We start from the raw sequence: 20,523 nt of genomic DNA on the forward strand, positions 1-20,523 counted from the left end.
CACGCATACAGATGATAACACACCTGCACATGATATCAAACACACCTGGTAACTATGCACGCGATATCAAACACACCTGGTAACTATGCACGCGATATCAAACACACCTGGTAACTATATGTACATGATATTAAACACACCTGGTAACTATATGCACACGATATCAAACACACCTAGTAACTATGCACACGATATCAAACACACCTGGTAACTATGCACACGATATCAAACACACCTGGTAACTATGCACATGATATCAAACACACCTGGTAACTATGCACATGATATCAAACACACCTGGTAACTATGCAAAAAACAAATTAAGGAAATGCAACTTATCTAAAACAAATTAGGGGTAGACCATTCGATATCCTGGGGAAGGCTTGGAAGATTGGTGGAGAGTTATTTTTTTCCCCACCTGCTTGCCTGTGAATTATTCAGTGTTTTTTTCCATTGGTCCGACAAAAAGTCAGTGACCCCCGTGAATAAAGTTTCATAGCATCTGACAGTAAGCTGTAGAGAGAAGAGCTTTGAGACTGGGATATGTCCACCTATTGTGTGAGTGTGTCTGAATGGGGAGGTGGGGGGTTTCTAGGTGATCTCCCCCTAGAAGCTCTGGAGGATTTTTACTCAAAAAAACCAATTTTCAGGCTATTCACAGACACTTTCAGACAATAATTTGCAAGCTTTACAAGACGGCTCTAACATGTAAAAAGCAACTACATAAGGTTGAAACATTTTTGAAATAAAGTTTCATAGCATCTTGACAATAAGAGGTGGAGGAAAGAACTTTGATTAGACTGGGACATGTCTACCTCTTATGGGGGGGTCCTAGGGGGTCTCCCCCTAGAAGCTCTGGAGGATTTTTACTCTCAAAGCCAATTTTCAGGCTATTCACAGACACTTTCAGACAATAATTTGCAAGCTTTACAAGACAGCTCTAACATGTAAAAAGCAACTACATAAGGTTGAAACATTATTTAAATAAAGTTTCATAGCATCTTGACAGTAAGAGGTGGGGGAAAGAACTTTGATTTGAGACTGAAACATGTGTACATCTTATGGGGTCCTAGAAACTTTTGAAGTTTTTTAAACCAATTTTGGTGAATCTTATTGATGGTTTAACGAATGAGTGGCCTCTGGGGTGATGGAGTCCAGGGGGTTTCCCCCTGGCAGATCTGCAGTTTGTTGTTTCTATTTAGGCAATTTTTAGGTTATTCATAGCCTCCAAGCTTCGAAAAGCTGAAGTAAATAGAACTTTTTAGATATGTGTAACATTGGTATAGGGGCATTGATATTGCATGTACAGTAAAGTCACTGATGTGTTAGAGCACTATAGGCGGTAATACCTAGTGTACAATAGAAACTTGAATTTGAGTTGTAGTGTCCGAAATAGGAAGTATATTCATACTGAAGAGAATAGAATGAAGAACTTTGACTTGTGGACATCTCCCTTTCAAATTACATGCACACACACACACACACATACATTGGTATAACGTTAGTTCCCTTACTGGAGTAAACACACACACACACAATCATTGGTATAACATTAGCTCATTAGTGCCCTTACTGGAGTAAACACACACACACACACACACACACACAAGCATTGGTATAACAGTTCCCTTACTGGAGTAAACACACAAATGGTCAAGACTTCAAAGTTCAATTGGTGACTGTTTTTTTTTATTTCAAGGCACACACAGACAAGTCAAAAACTCTTCCAGTGTCAAAGGTCACAGTTCAAAGCTGAAAGTATCTAAGTACATACAAAAAGACCAAAATAATGTTCAATAATTCTATTAGCTGATAAGTTCTCAGTTTTACATTTTATCCCAGTAACTGTATATTATTTTAAAAGAATTCTACCAATATAAATCATTGTGTAGTTTGTTTTTATTTTTCCCTATCCATTCTACATTTTTAGCAGCCCCTTGTCTGTTACTTTATAGGCTGCCATCACTTCTAACTATAGCAGTACCCATCTATCGCTATGAGGTGGGCATTTGTTTGTACACAAATTACGACAAGTTGGGCAAAAACAGGATTATTATTTCTTTAGAGACTGAGTTTACAACCATCACTTCCAACTTCCGATGTCTGCATACCGGTTTTGTTTCTGTTTACGTGTATCTCAAATTTTGAGAGCAAGTGTAGTTAATTACACATCTAGAAGCAAGCTAGGGAGTTATTGAGGTTATGTTAGGAATATGGATATGACTGGACTCCCTAGTTTAACCCAAATTTATATATAAGAACTTCGCGAGCAAGTGCAGAACAATGGACTGACTGTATAATAATTACACATTTAGAAGAAGCAAGCTAGGGAGTTATTAAGGTTATGCCAGGAATATGGCTATAACTAGACTCCCTACTATAACCCCAATTTGTTTCTAGCAAAATTTTGCGAGCAAGTGTACAGGTATTTAAGAGGCCTGACTCTATAAAAATTAGACATCTGGAAACAGGCTAGGGAGTTATTGAGGTATGGCAGGGCTAGTGAATAGTGCCAGACTCCCTAAGATTATCCAAATTTGTATCTATTCTATTGGCCACAAGAGGGCACTGTTCTACACTGGCTCCAGTTGACTTTCAGGGAGGGAATTTATAAGATGTATTCTTATGAGTGTCTCATAAATATTCATATATGTTAATTTTGATATATGTTCATCGGCAGCTATTGGTTATTATTAATCCATAGAACTCCATCCTAAGTCTCAGAATACCTGTCTTACTTCCAAGTACACAGTTCAGATATATTCCAGAAGTTTTCCAGTCATTTTCCAGAAATTTTAGATTCATTGCATGTCATTTTCCAGGAGCAATTTTCTATACCTCTGTTATTTCTTTTAATTTTGATGACAAGTCTACTTGTCATGAGGTAAGAATTTGTAACAATTTTCATCATCACGAAAATGTCATTTTCCAGTAGCATCCAGGAGTATATTACATTTTTTAAAGACTTTCCATGAGTGGTGAGCAGTTTAGAGAGTTCCATGGATTTTCCAGGATTAGTGTAAAATTCCATGAGTTTCACAGATTATCCAGGTGTGTGAAATTCCAGGATTTTCAATAGATATGTTGTGAATCTGCGAAACTGTAATATTGCCATTAATTGTCGTACGACCACAGTTTGCCACTTCTTGTCTTTGCGCGTCCTGTACGCGGTTTCTCCTGTGTCTGCGTTTGTGGCACACGAACACTTCTACGAGTCACTCTCCTTGTTCGCTGTTCAGTGGCAGCTTCTGGTACTGGAGATATGAAGTTGATTGGGCTGTCAGATGGCAGGGCAACTGGCCTACGAGACCTGTATGACATCAGAATCAAAATACAGAGTGAATACAGAGAAATATATATTAAAGCATATTCACTAAGGTTTGGGAACCCTGGTAACAGAAATTGGGAAACATGGTGAAACTGACATAGTTTCCAATACACTGTACCATAATTTCGGGGAACCCCTCTAAAATGACTGGGGAATTCAGGAAGATTTTAAAATCTGCCTCACCATTTCTTCACCTTAGGGCACGAACTAAGATCATACATTTGTGAATGGATATTTTTACTGCATATTACAACTGCCAACACCAGACCGTTGACGAACGCAACCTGTTACAAACAAGGATAGTAAACAACTGAATTGGACTAATAACACTTGGCACAGCATGTTGGCACAGCAGAGACTTGTATTACATTTCATGGTTTGATAAGAACAGTTTTATGGCTTCTTTGCATGTATATGAAATCGCTAAGGGAAATTCAGATTTGTTTGTGAATGTGAACTATTACATAAAGAGGCCATACAACTGTTCTTATCAAACGATGGAACGTAATACTTGTCTCTCTGTATTTCCATCATGCTGTGACAAGAGTTCTTAATCCAATCCATTTGTTTACTTTCCGTGGTTCCGTTTGTCAACAGTCTGATGTCAGCAGTTGTATCCCTAGTAGTAAAAACTGCTCAGAAATCTGTTGCTACGGTTTTATCTGGTTTTAATTATTCAATTGTACAAAGTAATACTTTTAATGTTTGTCAGTTTGTCTATTTGTACTTTCGATGAAGTTTTGAGAAAAAAGACTGTATTTATCATGTAGTCCTATCGTTTCAATTATTGTGTCAAATATGATTTTGTCTCAGAGTATATTGTGGAATGTTTTGTGTAAGAGGATTTTTTAACTTCCTCCATTGTATATATTATTCTTTTCTTTACTTTCATTTAATTCTATATCTGGATAATTTTTTGTCTGAAATAAAAAACATAAATAATAATAATAATAAAAGAAATATGACCTATTTTCTAATACAATGATCTTGTAACCATACCAACAATATCAACTAGAAATTACAATGAGTAACACTGAAGTGAAGCACTTTCTCTATGTGCTACACTCATTTATAGCATTCATATTACAATGAGTAACACTGAAGTAAAGCACTTTCTCTATGTGCTACACTCATTTATAGCATTCATATCAAGTGTAAAAGTATACTGTTTCTATTGGTTTATTTACAAGCCTAGCATGTGGCCTTTCTAATGTGGTCAATTAGCAACTGAAACAGTATACTGTTACACTTGATATGGATGCTATAAACGATTGTGGTGTACTATTCAAAAAATGCTTTACTTTGGTGTTATGGGTTGTATTAGCAAATGAAACAGCATACTTTTACACTTGATGTGGATGCTATAAACGATTGTAGTACATACAGAAAATGCTTTACTTTGGTGTTATGGGTTGTAATGAAAACTACTATTGTTACCTGGTAACTCTTTTTGTTGTTGGAGCTGTACTTTTTCGTTCCCGTTTTGGAGGTTCGGTAGTTTTGGGTATCAGACGAGGTGATGCATCCGAAGCCAATGATTGGTCGGGTGTTAACAGCTGTTTCTGTTTCCTTCTCATTTGTGAGCGTGTCAATGGTGGTGAAAAGACAAACCTAGGAGTGGCAGTGCTGGGTGTTGGTGTTGGTGGCGCTGTAACACAAAGAGGACAATTATGGCATATTGTGATCGGTCAAAGGATTTGGTCTCAGTGCAGTTGGTGTCGAAAATAGCATCCTGTCTCAGAACGTTACTCAACATAAATAAGACTCCAAAATCAATTACATTCCCACTGTGTTCACACAATAAAACTGCTCCTATCTATCTACTAAAACAACAACTGTGGCAATAACAATTTCCAAGAAGGCAGAATAAGATTGTAGTTTGGTGCACACAAATTAAAAAAAAAACAAACTATTTTTTCACATTTTGGCGCAATTTTATTTCGGCCGATAAATAATGTTTTATAACAGTGTACTCATGGCCACACAACAGTACGTGTAAATGTCTTTGTTGTACTTTAGTACAAGTAGCAATTCACCATTGAATGTGGTTAAATTTTTATGCACATTTATTTTGGCACAAAATTTGTTTCAGCTCATTAACATAAATAAGGTTAAGAGCTAAAATGCATACTACAAACCAGAAAGACTAGAATTTCAATTATGTGGCACAATGTTTTTTACATCTTATACAACATTCTTTGTTACAAAAAAATACTGGCACTGATAGCACACACACACACACACACACACACACACACGCGAAACGTTATATTTTATGTGAATGCAAATAAACATCTGTTTTTGAATCGTCCCTTTTTTCATCCGACAGTGATGTTGCTTTGTGTTCATTCACAGTTAGATACAATGTATCATTTCTATGGTTGTGCGCTATCAGTGTCTGTATTTTCTTTCTGTAATTCATAAAAAAAAAATATTGTATGACACCTAAAAATCATCCCTAAACTGAAATGCTATAGTCGCTCTAGTTTAGTAGTATGTTCACAGTACTACTACATGCAATCGACACACTGTGATTACTATCCATACCTTCATCTTGTGGCTTTGTGACTGTCATAGGTTCTGAGAAGGTGAACGACATCGGTTCGTCTTCCGAATCATCAGCTCTCTGTTTTATTGCCACGTCTTCTGAACTTGAGGCCGTACCTAAATCACTTGTGTATACAGAATCCGAGGTTGCAGCATATACTGAATCCGACGTTGCAGCGTATCCTGTAGCTGACGATGCAGCTGAGTCAGAGACTTCTTTGATAGGAGTGTCTACAGAGGGCGCTATTGTAGTGTCCTCAATAGATGGGGAGGGTTCCTTCACAATTGGCTTCACTTCAGTATCTGCTTTCTCTCTCTTATCAACACACTTCCGTTGTCTTTGTGTTCTGTTTGTAGATTTAAGTGACGCTTTGAATGCATCGGCAAATGAAGGAGTCCGTGTGTCCATTGGTTGCCTCATTGCCAAACCAGGTGTGGTTTGAACACCTGTTTCATTCACAACACTCTCAGACGGTATGCCTGGGGGTGATGGTGATCTTCGTAATGGTGTTACTATGGGAATACTCTCATCTTCTGGTTCTGTTGCTATGGGCAACTGGGGATATATAGATGAGGTCTGTGTTGCTATGGTAGGAATTTGTGGTGTACTTTCGTCTGGTACAATCTCTTCAGCAACCATATCTTCTGGTAGTTTTTCTTCTCCTGGTTCTATTTCTGGTTCTGGTTGTGTTTCTGGTTCTGGTTCTATTTCTGGTTCTGGTTCAACATCAGGTTCTACGACAGAAACTAATTTAACAGATTCCATGGCCGATTCCTGAGCTTCTCTCTGTTCTGTGATATTAAAAGTGTCTCCTTCCACAAACTCTTTTTCTGGAGACGGCTCCTTGACAGCAGATGGTTGCATCACAGCACACACGTTAATTTCTTCCTGACCTATCTCAGTGGGTTGCTGTACTGCCAGTGAACCATCCATCACTGTCAAACCCATCGTCGGTTCATCATCTTGGCTCAAACCAACACCTTGTTCTTTGTCTGGGGATGGCTCCTTGTCGAGTACCGTCACTTCTTCTGATGCCCGTACCCTCTCTGGTGTTTGTTCTATCTGAGGTGATGTAAACAATCGTTGTGGTAAAACTTCAGGTTCTAACGACTCTCTCTCCTCTCTAGCATCTGTTTCCATGGAGACATCATCATCAATAACTTCAACCATGATAGCTTCCCCTACAAATAAACAAAAGGAATTACGATGTAGTACACTTTTTAGAAAGTATATGGGACCATGCGAGTATTAAATTTTAATACATTCTCCACCAGGTATGAATGCCCCGCCCCATACATGTTATTGCTATACAGCTTCTTTGTGTTATTACTATGGAAAATGTGCTATGGGCAAACAAAAACTACTACTATGGAAAATGTGCTATGGGCAAACTAATATTATCATTATGCAAAATGTGCTGTCAGCTGGATATGGCACTTCCTGTTTATACTGTACTAAAAACTGTATAATTTGATAAGTCAATATGTGACACATTAATGAACAAGTCATTGAAAATGACATAGTCCCCGCTATGATTGGGTTTTAAGGAACTGGCAGTTTATGTTGTCATTTTCAAACCTGGTTAATGTTGTTTGGCCTCATATGATTGTTTTTGATATCACTACTCTGTTCAAGCATGTCTGAGTTATGGCTTTGGACATGAAAACTGCGCCAACAAAATGGCTGCCAGGCAGCCATATCGGATTGTATCACGTCGAAAATGGATATGCACATGTATGTCACAGAACACTGTCCTAATAGCAACTTTGAATGAGATCTGTTCAAGCATGTCTGAGTTATGGCTTTGGACATGGAAAATTTGAAAACAAAATGGCTGCCAGGCAGCCATATTGGATCGTATCACGACAACAAGGAATATGCACATGTATGTCATAGAACACTGTCCTATTACCAACTTTGAATGAGATCTGTTCAAGCATGTCTGAGTTATGGCTTTGGACATGGCAAATTCACAAACAAAATGGCTGCCAGGCAGCCATATTGGATCGTATCAAGACAACAATGAATATGCACATGAATGTCATATAACACTGTCCTAATAGCAACTCTGAATGAGATCTGTTCACGCATGTCTGAGTTATAGTTTTGGACAGGGAAAATTCGCAAACAAAATGGCTGCTAGGCGGCCATATTGGAACGTATCATAAAACAAATTGACGTGCATATGTATGTCATAGTATGTTGCCCCTGTACTAAGTTTGAAAAAAATCAGTCCAGGCATCTCCAAGAAACGGCTGTAGATGGATGGACGCACAGACAGACGGAACCCAATCCATAAGTCCCTGTTCGGACTTCGTCCGGCGGGGACTAATAAACAAACAAAACAAACACACAAACAACAACAACAAGTGGTTGATACGGTGCCACTATACCACTAGAGGGTGCTGATTCCTGGACCTGTTCATTACCTTTACTTCTTTGTTCAACGGCATCTTCTTCCTCCATCTGTTCCAGCACTAGTTTAGAGCTGTTGTCAGTGCGATGGAAATCAAACGTGATTTCATCATCAACTGCCATTATTTCATGACTATCATCCAATCTCAGTTCCAATGACTCATCACCACTCTCATTCTTAGCCAATGGGCTTTCAGCTTGCTCAGAGTCTTTATCCAATGAGATTTCTTCTTGTATACTTTCTTCAACCAATGGCATTTCTGCTTCATCGGATACACCAGGAATAACACTAAAATGGCAAAATATGAGAGGGGATTTTTTTTTTTGAAATTCCAAAAACTTATCCATGGTGATGATAGCAAAAGGAAACACTTCCAAATAATTAACCATTTCAGCCTAGAAAAATTTGCAACACCCTGCCTGGACTGTTGATGACTAGCATTGAAATTCAGAGGTTAGAAATACTCACAGATCTCATGGAGAGACAAACCTATAATTAACTACTGGCACCCAAATTATAAAACAAAATGTTTTACCTGATTTCTTCATCTGGAGATGGCGTGACATCTTTAGTACCTTCAGCAAATCTAATATGTCTTGGTGACTCTACTTTCTCAGGCTCTGCCAAACCTTTATGTTTCAAACAAGTGAAGAAAATATTTAGGAAAATTATGGCCACGAAAATCCCATTCTTTTGTCACATGATTACAGTGATGAGTCATGTGACCAACTCAGAATATCAGACTGGTCAACTAGTCCACAGGTGTGGATGAGAGCTTTAGTTTTGCTTTCACTAAAACACCAATTGTGTGTAGAGTTTCAAAATTTTATTAAAGTTTTATGTTGAAAATCACAAATTAGGTTTTTGAGATCAGAATGGCAATAAACTGTCACTTAGGAAAGGCAACAAGAAGGTGCTATGTATGTGTTATTACTTGGAAGATAATGAATTCAAAGTTGTGTGCACAAGTTAACAAGGATATGAATTTATCAAAGTTTTTGCTTGAAGGGTAACTAGAGTGAGACTGGTTTTACTATGCAACATTTCTCCTCATGCTTATGAAGTCCAGTAAAGTCATTTTGACCGACCCTGCAGCATACAACCTCTCAAATATAAAGTTACAGAGCTCGTCTACTAGCAGGATTTGACAATTGTTTAGAGTTATTTTCAAAGAAGTTGCACAGAGCAGGGTCACACACACACACACACACACACACACACACACACACACACTCTCTCTCTCTCTCTTTGTCTGTTCCTGTCTGTCTATCCCTGTCTGTCACTCTCTCTTTGTCTGTCTGTCTGTCTGTATGTCTGTCTGTCTGTGTCTGTCTCACCCTCTCCCTGTCTCTCTCTCTTTCTCACTCTCTCTCGCTCTCTCCCCCCTCCCCCTCTCTCTTTCTCACTCTCTCTCACACCCCCTCCCCCCCCCCCCTCTCTCTCTCTCTCTCTCTCTCTCTCTCTCTCTCTCTCTCTCTCTCTCTCTCTCTCTCTCTCTCTCTCTCTCTCTCTCTCTCTCTCTCTCTCTCTCTCTCTCTCTCTCTCTCTCTCTCACTCACTATATTTTACTGTCTTGAAGTCAACAAAAACTTGCAAAATGTGACAGCAACTGAGGCTCTAACGGAGAAATTGCATAACAATGAAAAATGGTAACATGGAGTGACAAAGTAATGATACTAACCAAAAGTGATTCTTTTAGGTTTAGCTTGCAATTTAGGTGGTGTTTCCAGTTTGAGATTCCCAGCAAAGCCAACTACAAGAATAAAAGTCAGTGCACGATGTTCAGATTGAGATGTAGTGTGTGTCATTACATAATGTAGCAGTGATTACGTACACCTGTGTGAACATGTAGTATTTGCACAGCAGAGCAATAATGAAACCGTTATTGCATACCAGTATGTAAATGATATGCAAATGAGTGCATGACAGTTCCTTGCACACAAAATGTGTGACCACAGAGTTCTTGATCCAGTGTGCATGGATACTAGTGGTATTCCAATATTTGCACGACAGAGCAAGTATTGCATACCAATATGAAATATATGGTTAATTGATGTACACAACCACAGTTACAACAACTAAATGTATACAGTGCTAGTATTCAACACTCACCAGATAACTGTTTTGGTTTCATTTGTGCACCATCTATCTTTGGGCTAGAGGGTCTTTGTGTTTCTTTGGCTGGGCTAGGGGATCTGCGTATCGTCTTCTTTACTTTTAGAATAGACTGCGGTGTTTGCTGTGGTATGGCTTTCTCAGCTCTCCTGAAACTTCCCACAGTTCTCTGCAATAACAACACACAACAGTAGTGCAATGATTGGCAATATTAAGGTAGATTGTGCCTTGCAAACCAAATTCTTGAATTCTCTCCAAACTATGCCATATGGGAAGTTTGTTCTTGGCCCTTTTGAAATAATAAAAGAAATTTTGGGTCCACCATCTTGTTTTCAACGAAACTGAATATTTTCTATTTTCATAGAGTTAGCACAGTCATCGGCAGCCATATTGGATTCTTAATTTTGATAAAATTTGATCTTTATTTAAAAAATATGGAGTTTTTTTTATTTTAAATTTAACTGGGAAAACTTGGCCCAGAACAATAGAATGATCCTATGTAATTCTCATGATTTCACTGATAGGATAACACTAACATGATAACCTGGGATTGAAACCCTGGCCTTTAAGTCTCCACTGATAAGATAACACTAATGTGAGAACCTGGGATTGAAACCCTGGCCATTATATCAATATAAGCATCACAGTGTTTAACTATCCCACAATGAATGAAATAATATTCTTAACTTGTGACATGACTTACTCGTTTTACTGGTGGAGTTTGTAGTAGAGACAGAGCTGCAGCACCACGATAATCTACTGTATGTCTGAAATGGATATCAAAATGAAATCACAAAAAGGTGAATACATCTTACCATCATTTTAATAAAGAAACTGTGATTTAAAAAGTAGTGGACAAAGTAAATCAAATCATATTTGGAAATTGAGGAGTATGTAAGGATCCTGAAATTGACAAAGTGCATGGATATTTGCATATTTGTTGTATGTAAATGATTGATCACTTTGCCATTTTTCACATAGTGCTTGATCGAACATTTTTTGTGCACAGTTTCACACTCAGTTTGCATTTTTTTTACAAAGTGCTCGTCGGGCACTTTTCCGCACACTTACATACCTGAATTGAGATACCACTTTGGCAGAGCGCCCTCTGTGGTTAAAACAGGAAGACACCAGACTCCCTGCATTACTTAATTATGGTCAAACAGAGCATCACCTTTCTAATCTTACATACATAAAGATGTGGCTGATTTTTATCCTAACTCTGCTGACATTGGGGAGTTCGAACCCAGAATGCAATGGTTCAAGGCACACATGTAAACGTCTCGGCCATCGGTGATATTAACTACAAACCTGACATCTAACACTGACTGTCTCAACTTCACAAAATATGACGCAGTGTATCGAGAGTCCAAATTCACATTTTCTTACCTTTTCATTCTATCAATCATAGTTGTAGGTGTTAGTAGATCTGTTACTGTCATCTGATGTGGTGATCCAAATGATTTGTGTTTGGTGGGTGAGGTGACTTTTAACTGCGGGGTGTCTTCAGGGTAGGAGACGGTGGGATATACCAGACTACGATTCTCACTGTTTATGACGTAGATAAAACATGAATTATTGATAAACAGTTCTTTCATATAATTGTTGATAAAAATGTGAAAAAATATTAATTTCTTGCAATTCATCACATACTGAGAAATATGGGATACCAAATTTTGGTACATCATGCACGAGACATTGCAATGCATCAGTGGTGTATAATATTAGTGATGTGACAACACAGCAACTGAAGCACATCTTACCTTGGTATTCCTTTACTCTGTGGAGTAAGCGGTGTACCAACAAACGGTTCTGATTCTGCTATACCCGATGTTATATTTGACAGCCTGTAGGAGACAACAAACACACCAACAAACAAACAAAGTAAGCAACTGTTGTACCATAAACTATTAGGAAAAGTGTAGATAATGTCTGCTGATCATTCACCAAAATACTAGAATCACTTCAAACTTAAAGATCATAAAAGTGTAATGGTAAACTGAATTTCTCTATGAAAGAAAGTCCTGAGTGCTTATACCCTAACAGTGTAAAACAGCTCTCATGAATATTCATGATGCAACTTGAATACATTATTTCTGCTGACTCCCATGATGCAATAGCCAACAGCAAAGATACCCTATAAAGGCACAAGATCAACTTGATGTTTCTCTGAAATCGCAAGTAATTGTAGGTGGTGTAAGATCATGAAATGATTCTCCAGAACCGATAGTTTATGAAAATGACTTCATTTCCTGAGTGGCGTTCCCCTCTAAGTATTAGGTGACATCAACATAACAGCTCTCATATGTATAGTGTATAACTGTCCATGTCTAAGCTTATTAAAAAATTGACACACTTTTGACAACCACGTATCATGATGTGACCCAAGCACACTATACTGTACCTTTTTTTGGTAGGAGTTTCATCTACCCTTGGCCTTGACCTTGCTTCTGAAATCTTGTCTAGTACTGCATTTAGCATTGTGGCATATGAGATGGGTTGACCACTGTGTACTCTGTGTACCACTGTTGATAATGGCTTTGGTCGTATCACTGTATACACAGACAAGAGAAGAAATTTACACTGCTGAAGTCATGTGTGACGTTCACCTATTTTCCGTTCAAGGATTAAATAACAATAGCTAGTCCAATTTTTTCTGTTTAATTTGTTTTTAATGAAATAACTTGAAAAGTTGTTCTAGACACATTTTAAAAAGCTCTTTGAAACCATCACTGGATTGGTGACAACAACTAAATTCTTAGACTTCATTCTCCGTAAGTTTGGCGCCCTCTTGTGACAATTCTTTCTAAAAAGTCAACTGAAAATGGTGCATTGTGGGATAACCATTTTGTTTCAGCAGATCAATAAATTGACAAAGTCTCAAGTAAACTGTATTGAATTGTACTTTCTGTCTGCGTACATCACCAATGGTTGGATAACTGAAATAGTGTTTTACCTTCTCTCCGTGTCACTGTTAGTTGTTTTAGTTTCTGTTCAGGTCCAAACGCCATCTTTCTCTGTACTTGTGGTAGTAGTCTGGCGTAACTGTCAACAATGGCGTTTCTAGCTGACGCTCTATCCCTGGCTCTGCCGTCACTTTCACTCTACAAACACAAACACAATGACCATGATTGATGAACTGTTTACCAAAACGGTAAAATTCACTACAACTAGGCATGAAATAAGTGAACATAGCACAGGCACAAAAATTACTGTTGATGGACTCTAAGTTCATCATTACAGAGGAACACTTTGACTGAAAGAGTCTATTTTTACTTGAAAAATGAAGCGCAATCTTTCACTTATATCTTGTCAGAGGGTGTCACAACAACGTGCAGGTTCATCAGGGGGTGTCACAACAATTGAGCTGGTTCATCAGGGGGTGTCACAACAATGAGCTGGTTCATCAGGGGGTGTTCACAGCAATGAGCTGGTTCATCAGGGGGTGTCACAACAATTGAGCTGGTTCTTCAGGGGGTGTCACAACAATGAGCTGGTATAATTTGAAGGTTGATCCATTTAAGAAAGTCAAACCTAAATCGAGACATAGGCAGCAAAATCTCAGCTTTATCTCTCTGACTTCCGTCATGTATCACAAGGGAGACAATCACATATGACATCATCCCAGTGTTGTACACGACTGATGAACGATGAGAAGTCATCCAAAATTTGGGATTCATTCTCCAAAAAGTTTTTGACTTTTTAAAATTTTGAAATTTTAATTTGACTTCTTGGTTTATCCATTGAATTGTACTGCATTTATGAGACTTTTTTACTGATTGAAACATATATGCATTTCACACATCAGACGATGACGACGACAAATTGGCAGCGAAAATTCAGGATTCGTTACCAAAATATACTCTGTGAGTAGCAATTTTTTTTTCTTTCACTTACCATGAGACTATGTTTTAGACTTTCATTCATCCTGATAGCCTCTACGTATCTAGCTCTCTGTAAGTGATGCATTACTAGTAATTCCTTGGAGTTGGCTTCTGTACTCTCCTTCAAATAACTACTCAGTGCAGACTCCTCTAACTGACTAAACGGCAGTTTCAATAAATTATCCACAGTCTTGGCTAGAATAGAAAAATAAAATCTTGTTGAATTTTTAAACCATGAGTTGGTTTCTGCCAGTGACTCGTACAGAAATTGCTTTGACATACTTTCTTTTACAATACATTTTAAAATGCAGCAGTCGTCAAATTCTCATGTGAACTTTGGGTCCATGCTACAAATCCTAGATAGTAACTAGGGGCAATGAAAAAACACAGAATGGGATGGATAGATGAATGAATGAATTTCGTTTCACCAGATAACTAAACTAAGCTCCACTTTCAAAGAACATACATATGATACAAATATACAAAATGAATACAAAAGAAATACACAATTGTTATCTGATGTGGACCATGGAAAAAGTTCAGCGGAACTAGTCTTGTCCATGGCCTGTAAAATGTTCTAAATTTCAAATCAATAAGAGTTTGCATAGTGATAGCTATGTAACACATAATCAACAAACAAAGCACCTCATCCAGACATGCATATAGGACGACCTTTGAACTCTAAGTTACCTGGTAGCAGTTATCATTTCAAAATGACATCATTGCAATGTTCCAAGAAAGATATCACATGACCAACTTTGCTGAGTTCCAAGAAAGAGATAACATGACTTACTTTGCTGAGCTCCAAGAAAGAGGTGGTGTAGTAATTCTTCAGCGTTGTCTTGGTCTCTGTACTGTCTTTGGAATAGGAAAGCTTCTGCTGTCAGTCTGAAAACCGATATTAAATACAAAATATTATACTTCGTTAATATACTATATACTTTTATGTTCCCAGTCTCATATCAATTTCTTCTTAACATCTACATTTTTCACCCCACTTTAATACATACATACCATACATGCTTTTATCTGATTGTAAGTTTCCCTGTCTGTGTGTGTGTGTGTGTGTGTGTGTGTGTGTGTGTGTGTATCTATCTGTTTGTCTGTCTGTCTGTCTATCGTTAAACTTGAATATTCACCCTTTTGTGAGTAAGACAGTCAGATATAACTTGACATCGTCCAGATTTTCCAACGCAGGTTGTTTTGTTCTGATGTACTGCAAGGCCTTCTCTGAATGTCCCTGGTAAAGGAAGGCTTTTATCACTCGACTGTGTTGCCATGGCGCTAGGGCAGTGGTTATCATTGGGTCTAGTAACATGGTCAGTGCTTCCTGGAAAAACAAAACAAAAGAACATCACAGATTCAAGTCTCGGTAATATGCTTGATAAACTAACACTCTCCTCATCGAATATATATGAAAATTAATATTAAAAACAAAAGAACATCATTGAATCAACTCTAGGTGATATAATTGTTACACTAAACACTCCCCATCAAATAAATATGAAAATTACTATAAAAAACAAAAGAACATTACAGATTCAACTCTAGGTGTCATAATTGTTACACTAAATGTTCTCATCATCAAAACTTACAAAATGTTACTGCAATATACTGTACATGTGCAGTGTCTTATTGGTTTCCGCATGGTTGCATCAAACAGAGCCAATGAACGGTAACATATGGCATGAAACGGACGGTACAGAAGTTCAGAATAAATACTGGAGTGAAATGTGATTGTACACATGTGAATTGAAAGCAGTAATATATACAATGATGTATAAGGATAAGGAATTAAGAGAATTGAACCCTGTTCACGGATGACCATGGGATAAAAACGGTTGCAAAAATCATTTTATCGTTGATTAATTTGGCTTCTACTATAACCCTGAGGGCAGTATTCGAACATTCTGCTGGCAGGATAAAACTCATCACTGATTATTGAGTTTAATTTCTTCATGGTGAAATCGATAAAAATAGATTCAAGGTATAACAACTGACCTCAAAGTGTTTGTGATCCAGTAACCAAAAACCTTGAATTAGTTTGATCACTCTCAAAGGAAGACAAAACGACTTGGGAAACTTCTTCATTCGTTCAACGTCAATGACCTGTTGTAGGAGAAGAAATAAAAGTGACAGAAAATGATAAATAATTGATTTAGGATTTATTTCAAGTTCAATCATTACATGCATAAATTTAAGAAATTGCATGCTTTGTAATTTTATTTGAAAGGGTAGTAAGCTTCAGCAGATTCTTTCCAGCTACTAGCATCAATGGCAATGGCCTGACATCATCAAAAGCTCACCAAATGGCAAAACCAAATGATAGCTATCTTTGTTTGTTTTGCATAACTTCCTACTGTGCTGAATACAGCCTATAACTATCTAACTGTCCTACAAACCCTAAGACAAAGTCCAGAATTTAACAACTTAAAAGTTATCAGTGTTTGCAAACCTTAGCATATACACTAAAAACTTTTCATATTTGATATATAGGGGTAAAGTTCAATGACTAGAATAGCTGACCTGGTCTTGCTTGCTTCCAGCTATATCAAGGAGTAGGTATGTCACTATACAGTGTTCCATCAATAGATCTCCACCCTCCAGTAAGTACATGTCTAGAACGGCCTGAAAATAACAGAATAAATACAACAATGAAATTCTCAAAATTAACTTATGATATGTAGAGTTTGGGGGAAAGTATCGGTTTCTTGTGTTTTAATAAGTTTATGGCACTGGAAAAACTGTTCTAATAAAACCAAAAATGTTTATCAACTTGGTAGATCAAATGACTTGCACCGGTTAAAATGCACAGGCAATTTAAGTTTTTAGCACTGAGCTGATCATACCGCCACCTAGTGGTCAGCTTGAGGTTAACAATACTTTTTTCTTATGTAAACAATTGTAAGTAAAGTTCAAAGGTTAAAAGTCAAAGGTAACAATAATTGTGTCTTACATGTAGACTAGGTGGTGGGTATCTTCCTGTACCACCTTCTTCTTTCAACCACAGACTATACAGTGGTTGTCCCAGCTGTGATACTATGCCATCTATTAGGAGTATATCACTATCACAGGATGGACTAGAATGAAAGAATGACAAAATGAAAGTTCTAGAGGAACAAACGTAAGGCGGATTTAATCTTAGCAGTATTTCATTATGCTCAGGGACCCCAGAAAAGTCCTTTTCAGTAACCCTGTATTGTATCACCTCTCCCAAAATGGATTTTGAAAATTGGCATATCTGACTCGCACGAACAGTTCTGAGGAGAGACAGTTTGTGGAGCTAGTTTTATGAGTAAAATGCAATACTTTGCATCATCAAGTCAAGAGTAGTTGAAACACTGCAATGTTTATAAATGGTACTGCAGTAGGGTTTGATCTTCTGGAAGTGAGTTTCTATGGATAGGGTTGAAATTGAAGGGAGCAGAAAGTGAGCTGCAACTAAGACGTTTTTTGAAACTATTTTGTCAGATATGACTTTAATACATCCTGAAGAGTATTGAATTTCTTGTGGGTAAACATATTTGTGTAACAGTATACACAATATGGTACACACAATATATCCTATCAAATTAATTTTTGGGTCTACACCTAAATATCAGCAACACAATGAATCTCAATTTCAACTTATTACTATAAATATACCACTGATTGACATGTACATTGTCTTACTTTCTGTCTGATTGAAAAAAAAGAAAACCCCGGTTACAACTATTTATACTGGATAATTCTACTAAATAGATAAATAAAAATCTTTACTTATACTGGATAATTCTTTAAGTATATAAACACTTATCTCCGAAGAAGTTCAGTGAGGGGCATCCCTCATGGGTTCAGTGTTAATGCAGGAGGAAACCGGAGTACCCGGAGAAAACCTGTGCTGTTCAGTAGTCAAACTGAACGACACTCTTCTTATTTACAGCGTTGTAAATTTAATCAAACCCTGAATGGGTTCAAACCCCGACTGTAGTGGTAAGAGGCAAGTGGTTTAACCACTCACAAACAAACAACCCTTCAGTGTAGTCATCGATGAGTTGACATAGGATGAGTTCATGTGGGATAAATCAAACTTAGAACAAAGTGATCAGACATCAACTCACCCACATAACCGTTGTAGTTCTCCTCGTCTGTTAGTATAAATTTTTCCAAGACGTGTACAAGGATAACAAAACTGATCGATTTGTACATCAAGGTCATCTAGAAACCAAGAGATAAAAAACAATACTTCACTGATAAAATCAAATGAATTTTTAACAAACAATATAATTGAAATTCATTTTTAGACAAATATTATAAATGAAATTTGAACATTATTTCACAACCATAATATTTCAAGTCTAATATTGTACAACCTATTAAACATTGATGATGTATTTTCAAGATATACTGCCCTCTGTGTCAAGTCCTTGAAATACTTTCTTTTTTCCCCATCATAACAAGTGAAGTTTTCAGATATGCAGACAAAAACATGAGAATCTCACAAAGCCAAACACTGACAAAAATCGCCCTAATTTGCATATAATTTGCATGCAATAATGTTTTCGTTATTGCACTGCAGTGTAAATACCACGACTGGTAGTCTGTTAATACATAAGGTGTAAGTAATCACTGCTACATATGTAATTAATTAATAATTGTCTAAAATGAAACTGTTTACACAGAGGAACTAATCCTACCTGGATATTCTGGTAGTAGATTATTTCTAATAAACCACAGGATAACTTGTAGATGTTGACAGATAAGTGTTACTACATGTAATTTGGTCTCTAGGTCTCTCAATCCTGTCAACAAATGATATATACATGATATTTAGAATTATCTGTACACTATACTCCATATGGCAAGTACCACATGTCAGTAATACCACACACACACACACACACACACACACACACACACACACACACACACACATACACATAGAGCGACAGACAGACAGACAGAATGACTGACAGACAGACAGCAAGACAGACAGACAGACAGACACACACACACACACACACACACACACACACACCCACCAAAACACATACATGCATACAATATTACATACCCACATACTTCTAAACACAGAGATAGACAAACAGATAGACATACCCCTGGTATACATACATACATACATACATACATACATACATACATACATACATACATACATACATACATACATACATACATACATACATACATACATACATACATACATACATACAAACAAACAAACAGAAACACCCCTCTCTGTATTCAACATGCACACTTCCATCTTGTTTTTACTTTACATATACATTTTGATAACCAGTTTAAATTGGAGTCTGTGATTGAGTGGTACTTTGAGCTCACACCCACCACTCAAGAACCTCACACACCTGGCGACCCTTGACCTTTTATCTAGTCATATTTCAACAGCCCTCCTTGAAATTGTCCAAGTATGGGTATAATTTATGGATTTACTTAACTTATACAGAAACCAGAGTTCATATTTTTGTCATTACCCTTTAGATTGGTAGCTGTATTGTAGTTAGAGGGTTTGACGAGGTCAAAGAACTTTGTTCGTTTTCCCACCACACCTATCTTACACATTTGTCTACATCCATCGAACAGAGATATGAAAATCATCATTAAAAGCACAAACTTCATCTAGCTAGTGTTTAGATTTTCCACAAAAAGTGTTCGCGTTCTCAGCAGGTCTGTATTTTCTTTGTTGTTTCAAGCCTATATGATTGCTTGCCAACAATGGAGACAAATCTACATAACAATAGCAGTAAGTTTAAATCACAATAACTAAATTTACATAACAATTGTGTGCATGTGTTATGTAAATTTGGATTCATTGTTATACAGATTTATCTATATTGTTGTTTACTAAATTTCTTGTGTGTCAATCCTTATTTTGAGATGACAGCAGTATTTGGGTCTCAGACCTTTTTTCATTATTTTGCTTAAAAACGCAATCTTCAGGGCCAAGAAACGAGGCTGGACACAATCCAACCGTTATTTATAATACCCTGTACTTTTATTGAATCATAAATAGTTGTAGATGGTGTCTATAATAAAACAATTTTTATGGGGCAAAAAACTATAAAGTCAAAAATCAAAGGTGAAATTCTATGAATTCAGAAAGTAATAAAATAAATGATAAAAAGCTAGGATAAAAACTTTGGGATCTACAGGGGATGTCATTATTATCATTATTGTCCGGTAGCCATTTTGTGTTCCACTACATAGAATTATT

The 20,523-nt window shown here is 37.1% G+C and overlaps 1 protein-coding gene across 1 annotated transcript in view; it reads right to left on the reverse strand.

Moving 5' to 3' along the window:
* Positions 1-1,686: 1,686 nt before the first annotated feature.
* Positions 1,687-20,523, reverse strand: part of LOC144451346 (protein ELYS-like) — a 66,893-nt gene continuing 48,056 nt past the window's right edge. Inside the window, exons 15-34 of the mRNA XM_078142156.1 lie at positions 18,968-19,072; positions 18,392-18,488; positions 17,248-17,371; positions 16,818-16,919; positions 16,293-16,400; positions 15,431-15,621; positions 15,085-15,179; positions 14,305-14,486; positions 13,364-13,511; positions 12,812-12,959; positions 12,171-12,254; positions 11,797-11,955; positions 11,111-11,174; positions 10,405-10,576; positions 9,974-10,045; positions 8,828-8,912; positions 8,306-8,580; positions 5,876-7,057; positions 4,766-4,976; positions 1,687-3,310 (exon numbers count right to left, since the gene is read on the reverse strand). Of these exons, the coding sequence (XP_077998282.1) occupies positions 3,115-3,310; positions 4,766-4,976; positions 5,876-7,057; positions 8,306-8,580; positions 8,828-8,912; positions 9,974-10,045; positions 10,405-10,576; positions 11,111-11,174; positions 11,797-11,955; positions 12,171-12,254; positions 12,812-12,959; positions 13,364-13,511; positions 14,305-14,486; positions 15,085-15,179; positions 15,431-15,621; positions 16,293-16,400; positions 16,818-16,919; positions 17,248-17,371; positions 18,392-18,488; positions 18,968-19,072 (3,800 nt within the window). The 3' untranslated portion in view covers positions 1,687-3,114. The remainder of the gene's footprint in view (positions 3,311-4,765; positions 4,977-5,875; positions 7,058-8,305; positions 8,581-8,827; positions 8,913-9,973; positions 10,046-10,404; positions 10,577-11,110; positions 11,175-11,796; positions 11,956-12,170; positions 12,255-12,811; positions 12,960-13,363; positions 13,512-14,304; positions 14,487-15,084; positions 15,180-15,430; positions 15,622-16,292; positions 16,401-16,817; positions 16,920-17,247; positions 17,372-18,391; positions 18,489-18,967; positions 19,073-20,523) is intronic.

This window comes from Glandiceps talaboti, chromosome 21 (assembly GCF_964340395.1).
Source record: "Glandiceps talaboti chromosome 21, keGlaTala1.1, whole genome shotgun sequence".
Lineage (NCBI taxonomy): Eukaryota > Metazoa > Hemichordata > Enteropneusta > Spengelidae > Glandiceps > Glandiceps talaboti.